General features: G+C 38.1%; 1 protein-coding gene across 1 annotated transcript; it reads right to left on the bottom strand.

The window, feature by feature from the left end:
* Positions 1–13,632: 13,632 nt before the first annotated feature.
* LOC114323234 (uncharacterized) lies at positions 13,633–14,583 on the bottom strand. The gene is made up of 2 exons (XM_028270778.2): positions 13,812–14,583; positions 13,633–13,691 (listed from the first exon to the last, which is right to left on the bottom strand). The coding sequence occupies exons 1-2, from the start codon at positions 14,581–14,583 to the stop codon at positions 13,633–13,635; spliced, it is 831 nt and encodes a 276-aa protein (XP_028126579.2).
* Between the last annotated feature and the right edge of the window lie 860 nt (positions 14,584–15,443).

The following is a 15,443-nucleotide window of genomic DNA, read 5'->3' as shown; positions in this document are numbered from 1 at the left end:
CTAAAAATCCTATATAACACATAAATCAAGCCAATTTCATGATTGGATGCCGATAAGGCCTTCAATTCGCAAAAGAAACAGAAATTCAAATAGATATTTCTACGTTAGACAGATAGAGACACAAATAATGCAATGCACATCTAATTAACTCAGGATTTCATCTTAATTTCTTATTAGGCATACTTAATCATAGTATATATGTTAATCATGGGTCGGGGTGATTACAGACTCCATTGAATTAAATTGGCCTGTGTGTCCAGGGTGAAAGTCCTGAAAAACGCACGTATACATGGGCGCCGGTTCCTGTGGACGAAATTTTCATAAAATGGCAAAGGTAGTGCTTATAAAGCCTACATTTACATAGGTCTCGTTTGACAGTTTCCCGCGAACGAAATTTCTGTGAAAGGTTGTATTGGTTTTGGAGATTTACTCATTTTATTTATTATCATTTTAGTTTTGGAAAAAAAATGATTTTAAACGATTTTAGCAATGTATTTGATATTGGTTAACGATGTATTCATATTAAAATTGGCAATGAAATTGCTAGTTGATATTGAGATACCTGGATTGACTTATGGAAATGGGTTTTATGTCAAACTAATGTATTGAATTCGGAAAACGTTTTGAATAAACAAAAGGTTTGGAAGACTGGAAAGAAAGGGGTTTTTATTAAGAAAACAAGTGGATTTGAGAATGCATTAAGCATGTTATATATGTTTGTATTGCACTCATGATCATTTACACTAGTGGAGCATATTTAGTTTTTGAAATATTTCCTACTGGGCTTTATGCTCACCTTATGTGGCTAAAAATATTTTTCAGATATGCTTATACGGATGTGAACTGAGACGTTGAAGTTGTGCTTGGAACCGTGTAGGATGGTTCTGTTATTTGTCAGCCAAGGGCCATTTATGTATTTGTTGGCCGTGTGCCATTCTTGTAAGGGTTATACCCTTTGTAGATGATGTAAGCCTTTGGGCATTTAATTTGATTTATAACATCTTTGTATGTTTTTTATTGCAGAGCATCCATTTGACTTAGATGTTGTATCTAAAAATGTATAAAATTAGAATAACACATGTACTGTGTGCTTATATTTTATACATCTACATGAGTGTTGTTAGCAATCGGCTATCGTTGGGTGGTTTACTGACATGGGCCGAACCTCGTAAATTCGAGGGCGTGACATCTTCAGATTCATGGTACTCAGCCTCATTGTTCTTGTGTTGGCACGTCCCAACAAAATGGACGTGCTAAAAGGAAACATAGGCATATTCTCGACACTACTCGAGCTCTCCTTCTCTCTTCTTCTTGTCTTGAGAACTTTTAAGGGGAAGTTGCCCTTACTGCTATGTATACTACCAACTGTGTTCTCACCCCTGTCATCAATAATCAAACTCTTTTTGAACATCCACACGGCACACACCCTCCATACATACATCTTCAGGTTGTTGGGTCCGCATGTTTTGTCCTGCTTCAACCTCATGAACACACAAAGCTTAGACATCGTTCTCATCTTTGTTGCTTTCCCGGGTATGGGATTGAACATAAAGGTTATCGCTATCGAGACCCTCTCTTTAAACATCTTCGTGTATCCCGTCATGTGATTTATTGTGAGCATAAAATGTTTTCCTCCCAATCCTCATTTCACTTACCCTCCCCTACTATTTTACTAATCCTTCCATAGATTTCTTCTCTAATGAATTTGATGCAGATTCCTCATTTGTAAAGACGTCTTTGTTGACTCTTGATCTTGTCCGAACTACTCTCTCTGATGGTCCATCTCCTATTGTGCATTCTCGCTCGTCTCCTCTCTTCCAACCAAATCTTCTCACAGGTCGTCCTCATCGAATAACTCAACCACCTATTCATCTTCATGATTATATTGTCGGGTCTACTGCCTTTTCTATTTATGAACCTACCTCCTATCGTGAGGCTTATACTAATCATCTTTGGTAGTAAGTTATGACTGATGAACTACAGGATTTAGCCAAAAATCATACTTGGGATGTGGTTAATCTTCCTCCTGGAAAGACTATGGTTGGTTGCAAATGGGTATACAAAATAAAGACCCATTCTGATGGCTCTATTAAGCGCTACAAAGCTCGTCTTGTTGCAAAGGGCTTCACCCAAGAATATAGCATTGATTATGAGGAGACCTTTGCTCTTGTTGCTTGGCTTACCTCTGTTCGTAACTTGATTATTATTGTTGTAGCTTGCCACTTAGAGCTTTTTCAGATAGATGTCACAAATGCATTCCTTAATGGTGATCTTCTTGAGGAGATATACATGCAACCTCCCTCTGGCTTTACTTATTCAACTCATAAGGTTTACCAACTACAACATGCTCTCTATGGTCTCAAGCAAGCCCCATGAGCTTGGTTTGCTAAGTTCAGCTCTACCATTCATGACTTCGGTTTCACTTCCAGCTCATATGATTCTACTCTATTTGTTCGGACCACTACTCATGGCACTACTCTTCTTCTTCTTTATGTGGATGATATGATTATCACTGATGATAATGTGGCTGGTATTCTTAGCCTCAAACAATTTCTCAATTGTCAGTTTGAGATGAAAGACCTTGGTACTCTCAATTATTTCTTAGGACTTGAAATCTCTCATGATTCCACTAGTTACTATTTGTCACAAGCCAAATATGCATCTGATCTTCTAGCATGTGTTGGTCTTATCGATGGCAAGACTACTTCTACTCCAGTTGATCCTCAGACTCGTCTCACTCCTATAGATGGGGATCTTCTCTTTGATGCTACTTTTTATCGCCAACTGGTAGGTAGTCTTATCTATCTCATTCTGACTCATCCTAACATTGCATATGATATCCATCTTGTTAGTCAATATATGTCAACTCCCCGCACCCTGCATTATACTGCTCTATTTCGCTTACTTCGCTACGTCAAAGACACTATGTTCCATGGGCTTCACTACTCTTCTCACTCTTCTCTCGAGCTTCGTGCTTTTTTTAATGTTGATTGGTCTGGGGATCTTACTGATCAACGCTCCACCACGAGTTTCTATTTTTTCTTATGAGATTCTCTTCTTACTTGGCGCAGCAAAAAACAGTCCATCACTACTCGCTCTAGCACTGAAACTGAATACCGCGCTCTTGCTGACACTACTCAGGAACTTCTGTGGCTTCGTTGGCTTCTTACTGACATGAGTGTTTCTTTCCTTGGTGCTACCTCTTTCTATTGTGACAATTAGAGTGCCATCCAGGTTTCTCACGATGACGTCTTTCGTGATCGCACCAAACATATTGAGGTTGATTGTCCTTTCATTCGACAGCATGTTACACGTGGTACTATTCATCTTCTTCCTATTACTTCTGTTGATTAACCTACTGATATTTTCACTGAGGCTCATCCTCCTGGTCGTTTCAGTGATCTTGTTTCCAAACTCAAGTTGGTTAATGCTTACCCACCTTGAGTTTGAGGGAGGTTGTTAATGTATATCCTAATTAATGTAAACATATCACAATTAATGTATATCATTGATAATGTATATCCTAAATTAGGAATTAGAATTAGATTAGGATTGTATCACTCTCCTATATATAAGAGCTCAAACAACTGAGAAACGAGGAAGAAATAGAAAATATTAAACCTACCAACAAAAAAAAAAATGCACACAAAGCAAATGAAGAAACTATATATGCTTATAGTACGAGTTTAAAAAACACAAAATACATTTTTTAGAGAAAGGATCAAATAGAACTAGATGAAAAAACATAGATGAAGAAGCATTATCCAAGCCAATACGAAAAGACAAATAAATATATGAAGGCTAGCATAAGTGATTTGTTGTGCAAAAGAAGAAAAAATGAAGATAAAAGAAAATCATCAACGGTCAAAACCCTAATGCCGGTGAAGAACAGAATAGTCGGCGGCAACGCGAAGGTTGTGCGTGTGTGCGAGAGAGAGAGAGAGAGAGAGAGAGAGAGAGAGACAAAAGGGTTGGTTTGAGTCTAAAAATGAGAGTGTACGAACAGACCAAAAAATAATACTAAAAATATAAATAAAGAGGAGCGAAAATGGAAAGGAAAATTTATTTATAAATGGAATGTTGATTCATAAATGGGAAAAAAAATTTGAAAAATTATATTTATTTAATTTGATACTATTTGAATTTAAGTGAACGTGATATGCACAGAATAAAATATTATATTACTTGTGTTAGGTTTTTGTTTTTAGCAATTCCGTTTAACAAAACTCTTATCAGTTGTAATTCTATTCTATTCGTTGAGCAAATTATTCATACTAAAAATTAAGTTAATAGGAGATTGTTCGCCACTTGATTAAATTGGTGAATTACTTTCAAAATAATATAGACCATTAATTATTTTTAGACAAAAATGATTCAATCAAATGACTATCGATACTCAATCAACTTGATATTTGGCATGATTGATCAGCTCGATGTTCTCTGCAAAATGAGTTTAAATTGTCGAAATAAGCTTAAAAAGGATCCACAGTGGACCACATTAGACATCATAGACAATTCAATCTCAAATGGAATATTCACAAACATTTTAGGGAGAGTTTTCTTATATGTACCTCAATGAATAAAATCCTTTAATAAAATTTTAAATAAATCTTAGGTTAATATTAGAAAAACGATTTAAAACTTTAAAAAAAAAAATTAGGCAAAGCAAGTTGGGTGAACGAATGCGACTTTTTCATCTATAAATATCTATATGAATATGATGTTCACAAATGGTAAAAACACTTATTTTTATTTCTATAAATAACGGATATAGTAATCCTCCATGTGCTTTGAATTAAAAAAAGGAAAATTGACTCATAAATCCTAAAAGGTGGAATTGTAATCTAATCAGTCTCATATTTAATTTTTTACACCCAAAGGTCCCATTAATTTGGGGTGGACTGTTTTGCCCATGTATGTAGTGTTTTTGGTTTGTGATATTATGTTGTAATGATGTGGGTGTATGTAACGTTTTGGAAAAGCTTACTATAGAGCTTTATGGGTTTAGTAGTGTATTTTGGGGGTCCATATTTTTTATGACCCACACGTTGGTGGCCCAAACCATTTTCGAAGCCCACATTTGGAGAGCACACATTATTTTCCATAACCATAAATTGATGGACCACATCAGTTCGGTGAACCACTATTTGATGGCTCACATCAATTTGCTGAACCACATTTTGGTGGCCCACATCATACTGCAATTCCATCCTGTGAAGCCCCACATTTTGAATAGTGTTTGACGATTGATGCTTCGATTCTGAAGTGTGACCCACTACGACTAAGGATTCGGGCGGCAACCATGGTGTGGTGAGAGTAGTGTAGGGTTTGACGACGAATTTGTGTCGCCACTGTGACGATGATTGTTTGGTTGTAGATATATAAGTTTGTTGTTTCCAAAATCGGAGGTTTAAATCTTAATCGGGGTGGGTCGCGCATTTGGCGTAATCCGATCCCACAATTGACGGTGGGAATATTGGGTTTAACCGTTTACGATTAAGTGATTTACGTCAGTAAATACCCCAAATCCTACCAAATCCGAAACGCAAAGCAAACACCCCCAATTTGGTGTGGATGGATTTTTTTTCTTTGGTTAGGTTTATAAGTTTAGATATTTACTAGTATTTAAGTGTGGCTGCCGTGGTTTCAACAACTGTTATACACAGTGTTGTACTTGTAAAGATCCCCACAACTGATGACAACTCCGCGAAACAGTAAGTTTTCTCATATTTGAAGAGTTTTGTGAAATCATATTGTGTTAGTGTGTGTTGTGATGTGTTTTTTGTTTGTTTTTGTTTTGGGTTTACTATTGGTGCAATATTGGCAAGTATGAACAATGGCATATGAAATGTGCCTAAGGCCGTTCGTTTTATCCGTTCCGCTTAAGCTATGGCATGATATGAATTGTTCGGTCTTTAAAGACCAACTAACTTTGGTATGGAACAAAGTGTTGTGTGAAACTAGGCGCTACAGTGAGAGTCACCTCTAGAATCCATACAAGACACCTCTTAGGTCCATACATACATGAATTGGGCCTGAGGCCGTTTTGATACATGAATTGGGCCCGAGGCCATTTTGATACATGAATTGGGCCCGATGTCGTTTTGATATATGATTGGGCCCAAGGCCGTTTTGATAAATGTGGAAGAGTAATGTGTTATACTTCTTTTGACTCTAGATTATTTACTTGATTCACTTCACTTTATTATTACTCATTGAGCTTCGCTCATTTCGTATTTTATCTGTATGTAGGTGATCAATCTGGAGACCATCCTTCGGTCAGCCTCAGGAGTTTTTTTTGTGAACTTGCTAAGTCAAGCCACCCAAAATGCACCTCCGTGTTGAGGTTGTAACCTTGCATTGTGAGAATTTTGTGTTTACTTAAGTTTTATGTATATATGGGTGATATATATATATATATGTATATATGTCTATTAGTGTGTTTTCATTTAAGTATTTCAGTTATTATGTATGTACAAGCTCAATGGACATTTCTATTTGATTTGCTTCCGCTTTAGGCCCCGATGTCTTTTAAATATTTTGAAATTTTGTCTTTGAGGCCTAATTATAGGCTGGTCATGGCCTAAACTTTTAGGGGCAGGTTTGGGTCGTGACATTTCCTGTGTCAACACACGACGTTAGTGGATGCTGCTAACCCCGACTTGTTCCCTAGATTCTTGAAATGGAATGTTAGTTCTTTGTTAACAAAGATGCGTACTGTGACGTTTTCAGATGGTGATGCATTTGAGGTAACCATTTTACATTTAAGTCTTAATATTTAGATGTGTGAACTGTAGGTGAATGCAAATGTTGATGAACGCATATGTGTTTAATTGAGTGTTTATGGTATGGTTAAACAGGTCAATCCAGGCAGATTACAAGTGACGTCGTATGAGAAGGCACAACTGACGGGGGGATATAGCACGATGGGCTTGGTTGACGACGACTTTGTTGATGTAAATGATGTGCATACAGTAGGTAATGGGGAATGTGAAGCAGCTGGTGGAACTGTGAATGATACGAATGTTGAATGTGGTATGCTTGGTGATGGAGTTGGCAATGGTGTTGATGTGGGTGGACAATTGGTATATGAATAGCGAAGTGGTAAATCAGTTGGAGTGGATAAAATGGCAAAAGACAATGTACGGCGTTGCCCAAGTGGTGATGGTGCACCCATTACTTCTACCACTGAGCATGCACAGAGAAGAATCATTGTTCTGGAGGCTGAGCTGAAAGCAAAAGATTTTGTGATCACCAAACTGGAGGACAAAGTTGCAAAACTAACAAAGGCACTTGAGTAGCAAGCGTCCAACTTGTTTGTTGGGTTCAATGATTGCCTGAAGGTGAAAGAAAATGAAATAGCATGACGGGCAAATGTTATCAGCGATTTGAGAAAAACCATAACTAGGCTTGAGGTGCAAATTAGAGCAAACGCTGGTTGTATCGTTATAGGAAGTCCGCATGCGAATGCTTGAGGCAACGATTCGGATTCATTTGCATTTGTTGATGAAAAAATACCGAGGAAGTGATACACGATGTGACACAGAATGCTGTGGGGCAATTCAGCATTGGGAGTGAAGCAAATGGGGTTGCAGACGTGGTTGGGGTCGAACATGTCTTTACTGAAAAGTGTGCAATCGACAACGTAGATTTACCAGAAGTGCAACTTGTTAGGGAAATGCAAGATGAGGTGCAGCCCGGCACTTTGTTACAGAATTCATTTGTCCAAAACATAAAAGGGAAAATGAGATGAGAGAAAGTTACCAGAATATGAGTACCCTATTTTGCATGGACAGCTTCGTAAGGTGGATTCAAATGATCGGCAGCGTGTTGTAGGCGATGGTGGAGGCAATTGCAAGATGATGTTACGTGATGAGGTTATCGATATTGATGGGATTGGCGAGCATGAGAAGAAAAGGTCGGAGTTTGGGTTGAATAATCGTCTCGCTGTATGGAAATTAGAGAATGAAGAAGTGAAACATAAACTTAGCAACGCATACGACCGAGACGGAGATGAGGAAGACGCGTGTCACATTTGTAGTATATGCGTTGTGCTTTATCCAACATTAACTAGTGGGTAGTACTTGTGCAGGACCGTTGTGTGGACTGGAAGCAATTGGGATGTATTTGTTTACTTATCAGACATCAAAAATTTAGTATGCCAGTATATAATAAAGGGGAATGTACATGGCAACTAATATGATATGATTAAAATGCACGTTTCATTTGTCTCCTCACCCCCAAACTCCCCCCACTCAATGCACACATTTGTGTTACCATGTTGTTTTCTATCAACTATATGTTTGTACTGCATTTTGCTGACGTGTTAAATTGGTTGATGGCAGGTTATAAACGCATATGTTGAGCTTCTAGTGAGTAAGAGAAATGTGTTGTCTGGCAGAGTGGTTTTCCCATAAAAGTCATACTTCTTCAGTAGCATCTGTTTTGTAAGTATTTTGAAAAGAACACATTTGTGATTGTAGGTAATAGGGAGTTAAGTGTTGTTGGTTGATATAAGTGTGAACAATTTGAATGACAGGGTATGGTGAATAACGTAAGTAAAACAACAAGGGATCGGTATCTCGAGGCCAACATGCGCGCATCAATTGGTTGTAGGTTCTTACATTTCCCATATGCCACAAATCGCACTGGACCTTAGTTGTTTACGACACAAAAGTTGGTAGTTGGAAGCATTACAATTCAATTAGCTTTAGTGACGTAACTGGCCAATAATCATTGGATTGCCAAAGGCCTCTTGACATGATAGTATATAAATAGGGGCTGCGAAAGCAAATACATGAAATATACATAGTCCAACGAGCTGTGAAGACATGCATGAGACTGATAATTTCAAACTTCCATAACCATACGTGTGATTAAACGAAATACAATAATTAAGTCACTTCGTGTATGCATAAAAGAAAACTTGTATGACAATCAAAAGAAACAAAAACTTATACATTTCCAAAACACAGCCTCGAGGCTTGACTCAAAACGGAACCACCTCGGGAGGCACGAAGGCTGGCTAACAAAACTAAAACTCTAGGTCCTTAACTCTGAGCCTGGTCACGTACTTGATCACCTATATACATAATATAAATAATGAGCGAAAGTCCAGTGGATAATAACAGAGTAAAAGATTTAATGAATGATGTCCCATAATTAAGTCCATACATAGAACTATTTCATATTCGTGTTCTCATTCAACGTGTAAACAGAATTCAGAAATCATGCTTGTTCATTCATAGATCATTCGTTAGCACTAACAAATCATATACAGAACATCATTGATCATACTTGTCAGTTCCATAAAGGAACCTCCGACCAAGTATGGATAACTTGCCAGTTCTATAAAGGAACCTCCAGATTGGGTACGGATAACTTGTGAGTTCCATAAAGGAACCTCCAGCCGGGTACAGATAACTTGCCAGTTCCATTAAAGAACCTCCGGCCCGGGTACAGATAGCAAAGTTGAATCATAGCATGAATGCCATAAATATTTGCCAAAGGCAGACAATCATTCATAGTTTAAACACATAGCTTTCACGGTACAGATCTTAGTCCATATACAGAAATAATTTAATTTGAACATAACTTTACTAAGTTATTACTCACAGATAACTAGTAACTCCAAATAGATGAGTAGAGTAGGCAATTCACTTAACTTGAGGCGCATGACCTGCATTAACATAACAGATACATACATTGGAATACACGCTCGGATTGTACATAACTTATTTCATTTGTCCTTAGTGTGCTTCTAGCCTTTATCCTCATTATAGTGTTTTAATCTTGGCCTAGGAATGCCTAGGATGACATGAGGATACAAAAATATACTTAAAAACATTTTTCAAAACTTGCTGAAAACAGTGTCCACGCTCGAGCGTGGCTTTCCAAGCTTGAGCAAACATGTGAGGGCCCACTCGAGCATAACTTTCTTCGCTCGAGCGGTCTGCAAACTTTTGAAAAAGTACTGGTTGCTTGTTTTTCCCACTCGATGCTCGCTCGACATTCGCTCGAGCGTAAGAGACATGCCCTTACTCGAGCGCAACTATTGTTGCTCGAGCATGCTGCAAAACATAAGAACTTCTAGGAGCATGCATTTCACGCTCGAGCCAGCATTTGGTCGCTCAAGTGGAAGTGTGAGACACAGAGTGGTCGCTCGAGTGTGGAATCCATCGCTCAAGCGTGGAAGCAGAATTCTGGAATCTCCAGAATTGCTTCCAAGCTTCAAATCTTGATTCCAACATTTCAAAACTCATCATTTGGGCCCAAAACTTAAGGAAACTTGTCTAAACTTGAAGAACATTGAGAATCAAAGATCTTTTCATGAAATTCAAGCCCAAAAGGATGACAATTGTGCAAAATTCAACTTGAGATGGAAACATGAGATATTCCTTTCCAAAAACATGGTGAATTCTTAGACTACAACTATAATATGAACATGCATGGGACAAATTCTTAGATAGCATGCTCTAAATGTAATGTAATGTACATGCATGCATGTATACTCTATCCTACTACTTCATTAAGCTTAATTCATGCCCCAACTTACTTAATTCTTTTGAATGCATGAGTTAAACTCCCTAATTACCCAATTAAAGGCTTGATTTCATACCTTAGGTTCTCAACTCTTTGAATCATAGTGAATTCTTGCTAAGTCTTCAAGTCTCCTTAATTCTCTAGCAATTTTGTTGTTTGAAGGCTCCTCTCTAGTCGCTCTCTCTCTCTACACGTTTGTACGTGTGTGTGAGCTCATCATGGGTTGAAAAATGAAAGAAAAAGAGAGAGAAAGAGATAGCACAAAAGAAGCTTTATATAAGTTTACCTAATGATAGTTAATTAAGGCTAATCAAGCGGGCATTAAGTTAATCTAATTTAATCGTTCCAAATCGATTTTCAATTGGACCTACCATAAAATTCTTAAAATTCTACTTAACTCAAAAATCAAGTCAATTTTTTAATCGAATGCCGATAAGGCCTTCAATTTGTAAATCGAAACAAAAACATGAACAGATCTTTCTACGTTAAACAGATATAAACACAAATAATGCAATGCTCATGTAATTGACTCATGACTTCGTCTTAATTACTTGTTAAACATACTTAACCATGGATTAACGTTAATCATGGGTCCGGGTTGTTACATAAAGTCTGAAATATTTGTTGCTGTACATGGTGTGGTTGTCCACAATAGACCTGATTGCGCTATCATCGTCTGTTACGTGATGCGACAATATGTCCACCACACCGAGGTCAAAAAAATGATAGAAGGTACGAACTGTGTGAAAGCGAGGGCGACGATGGCGGAAGCTTTTGTAGATGACCCTACTAGAGGACTGAAAACGTGGTAAACGAAGAATGTGGCCGAACATGGCTCGTACTGTTTGGTTTTTGTTTTTGTTCTTAGTTTATTTTTTATTTTTATTTTTTTTTTCTTGTTGAGTAACTTAGCTTTTGCTTGGAATTGTTTGGAATGTCATTGACGTTGACTTTGATGGTACGATTTTTGTGGCATGTTATTGTAGTGCAAGTCCTTTTTTTGGAGCCCGGCGCATTGCGTCCAACATTTTGGTTTGAATAATCCAAACTTGAATTGTGTTTTTTTAGGGCTAATGAATTATAAATATTGCATTATAATTAGGGTGCAAGTTTTTGTGTAATGGAATCATATTGATATGGTGTCGTGTTTGACATGTGAAACATGCATTCAAAGTGGCTAACATTGGAACATGAATGCTCACGTTCATTTTGTTTAATTGTACAGTATGGTTTGTTTAGATGTTGGTAGGTTGTGTTGACTATGTAATTTGAAGTGACTTAAAAGATACGTTGTGGTGTCCTCGTAATGTCGTGAGGGTATTTTTTTACATCTGGTCGCAAGGCTTCTAGGAATTATGTGCGACAATTCAAAAGAGGGAAACTGTTTTAGGTGGGTTGATTTGCTGGAAAGTTTGTGATACAATTGTAGGACGGGTTTTCCAATTGTACAATGTCCTTACTTTGTGTTGTTTTGGTGGAAATATGAAAGGCCAAGTTGTTGTGTTGTTTATGGTGTGAAAGTTCATTAGAAGTTGTGGGATGATGGTTGTGTGGTCTGATTACGTAATTTGGGGTTGTTACATTGTGAAGGGGAAACGGTGGCGTTGGACGGTCATGTGGTCGAGTCGATGAGTTGTATGTTAAATAAGTTCAATGAATTTTCCATTCAAGTCATGTAAAGAAATTTGAATGTAACACCCAATTAACAACACATTGTTTATTCTTTTAAAACATGTTAAAAATTCTTGAACATAACACAAATAACATGGCCTAAAATTTAAACATAACAACAAATGTAAAATGTGAAAAATTGTAAAACAAAACACAGAGAGCATGAAATGAATCTTGAAAACGTAACACCGAATGTTAAATGAACTGACCACTTTATTGTAGCTTGAAATTCAAATTGATATATGTTATTGCATATGACTAAACTAACATAAAACATTGGACCATGTAGAAATAGTTCGAAATTAAACGTGGCAACACACAATGGTTGGGACTATATTGGTTCATTGCATGTCTTTCTGTTATGGTTCCCTAGACTGCCGCAACTGCCACATCGAATCTATTGCACTTCTTCACTTTTAGATGGTATTTGTTTTTTCTTTGGTCTGCCAGGTGGTCATTGCACTACTGGAGGAAGAATAACATAATTTTCTGGATTAGCATGTGGTTTCTCAACTGTTGGGATTAGATATATGGTGTGGGAGTATGAAAACTGATAGGTTGACACATGAAAATAAGGTTCAACCAATGCATTCAAGTCACTGGCACTATTACGGATGGCAACCATTGCATGTTCACAAGGAAACCCATTGATTTGCCATTGGAAGCATGAGCATGTACGCCTGGCAATGTCCACCAACACTAATGGGTGTGAGTGGACCTTGTACACGTCATTATTCGACTGATTGACTATCCACGACCTTCCCTCCTTGTATGCCTTGTCCAGTTTGGACTCCATCATTAGACATATAGCACAAGCTCACGTACTGGACACTCCCCTACGTTCAGACATCTAATTCATTATCTGGGTCCTGATTACATCAACCAATCGAGTGATTGGCAAACTGCGGGCTTCTTCTATCCACTTGTTAAATGATTCAGCGGCGTTTGAACCCATCTCGCCATAACGTTTGCCCCTACAAAAAGTGGGTGGCAAAATGGGTGTGTGACATACCAGCAAAAGCACAAAACATAGACGGTGTAAGGTTGTCTAAAAGAATGAACTTAAAATTGTTGTCCCTCACCTGAAATACGCGTTGGCCCATCGGTGCGGTTCTAAATCTTTTAAAAAATTTATAGCAATGCACTGACCGAACTATATGAATGCATCTATTTTTCACTGAAATCAGTGACGGTCAGTGCATATGCACATGCACGCAACTTACTTACCATTCCAATGTGGTATAATTTGTTGACATATTTCATCTTGTCTTTCAAATTCATCTGTAAATGTTGCATGCAAAAAGCATGGTGGGCCGTTGGAAAGACAGTAGGCATGGATTCCATAATGCCGACGTGACGATCCGAAACAAACGTCAAAACCCGATTCCCATTAACAACGTTAGCTAGGTTCTGTAAGAACTAAGCCCAATTCGCAGCATTTTTCGAATCGACAATTGCAAAAGCAACTAGGAACAAACCTGTGTACGTAACATAAAAATAAATTACCCACGTCTGATATGTAATCCCAATCGGCTGGGAACAAAAATGACAAAATCTATGAACCAAGAAACACATAACGTGCACAATGAGTATATTACCTTGGTTTCCATCTTTTGCGGTCGCCGCAAGTAGATTTCCCTTGAATCTCCCTTTCAAAAATGTACCATCCAAGAACAATAACAGGCGATAGTGGTTAAACCCATCAATACATGCTTTGAATGATATGAAAAGCCTATTAAAACGACGGGTGTTGTGTTCATCAAAATCAAGATTAATATAACTCCCCGGATTATATTCCATAACAGCATTACTATACCAACACAGTTGGTCGAACGACATCGAATTATCACCGTAACGTCCTCCTCTCGCTTTTTCAACCCCCAACCAAACTACACGGTAACTAATTTGCAAACCATATTCTTTTTTGAAATCATATTTGACATCGGTTGGGCAAGTCAATGGTTTGTCGTGTACATGTTTTGTAATAACATCAGCAACTAGTCCAGACCCCATCCTCGGGTTTTGGTCAGTACACACAGCGATCCCACAAGTGTGCTCACGGTGCCATTTTTTGAGGTAAAAATATCCATTCGCATTCAAGACCCTCGCATGGATGGACCATAGACATCCCTTTGACTCCTTAAACATGCATTCCGCCGTAATTTGAACTAAGTCGTTCTTTGTGAACTTAAATTGAAACCCACATTTGATGGCGTAATTGCTGAGTACCTTGCGAAATTCCCCCGCCCCACCCTCAAAACATTGTCCGATATTAGTTATGCCACATACCCAATCCGCTAACAATGACACTTTGCCAGTGTATTGGCAAATAGGTAACAAATCAGCCTCCTCATCAATATATGCATCCATTTCCCCCTATCAATAACTATGTCATCGAGTACATCGTTCACCCCATTGCGACGTTTAATCCCCCGCAACTCACCACACTATTCCACATGAAGATCGATATGATCCAATCGAAATGATCTAGCGAGGCATACCATGTTCTCGAAATCGGAATCATTTTCCATCTTGAAATTATTGTACCCAGGAATCTTGAATCACATTGACGCCGAATCAATATGGAGGCCACCAAATCGTCTGCAAATATGATCAACCAACATACTAAACGTGTAATCCGTACAGGCCACAATGGCAACGTTTTCAATCCCGTATGAACACAACAACATGATACTGTCCGCCATTCCTGCAACGAGACAGAACAAAAAATGAAGATTAAATATGAAAATCATATTCTTCGCTTCTGCTTTGTAAAGACACTACATACATCACACTGAAAATCTATATAAAAAAATACAACCATTATGCTTTCCGCAAAACACGTATCGAACACATCAATTGTTTGTGGGGTGTAAACTTCGCAAAATGATACATGCAACATTGCGAACAACGTGTCAATGTTTACACCCCCAAAGTAAAACCATTAACATAACGAACAAATACCCCAACAACATTACCGTCACCGCAAATGAAGAATCCAACACCACGCCCTACAACGTTGAAGCAGACGACTGAGTACACCAGTACACAACTCGCACACCTTAACGCCTCCCCTCTCTCTCCCCCTCCCCCCGGCAACTTTCAAATACTCATGACCCTCATTATCCCTAAAAATCTGGCCACATTTGATCTTCCTATATACTGCACACTGAAATCAACGTAATGAATATAATTCAAACATCCTTTCAAAAACCATTTCCAACCACATA

This window comes from Camellia sinensis, chromosome 1 (genome assembly GCF_055761805.1).
Source record: "Camellia sinensis isolate YWXY chromosome 1, ASM5576180v1, whole genome shotgun sequence".
In the NCBI taxonomy this organism is placed as follows: Eukaryota; Viridiplantae; Streptophyta; class Magnoliopsida; order Ericales; family Theaceae; genus Camellia; species Camellia sinensis.
The sequence above is the reverse complement of the archived record's forward strand: the minus strand, read 5'-3'. Positions and strand labels throughout refer to the sequence as shown.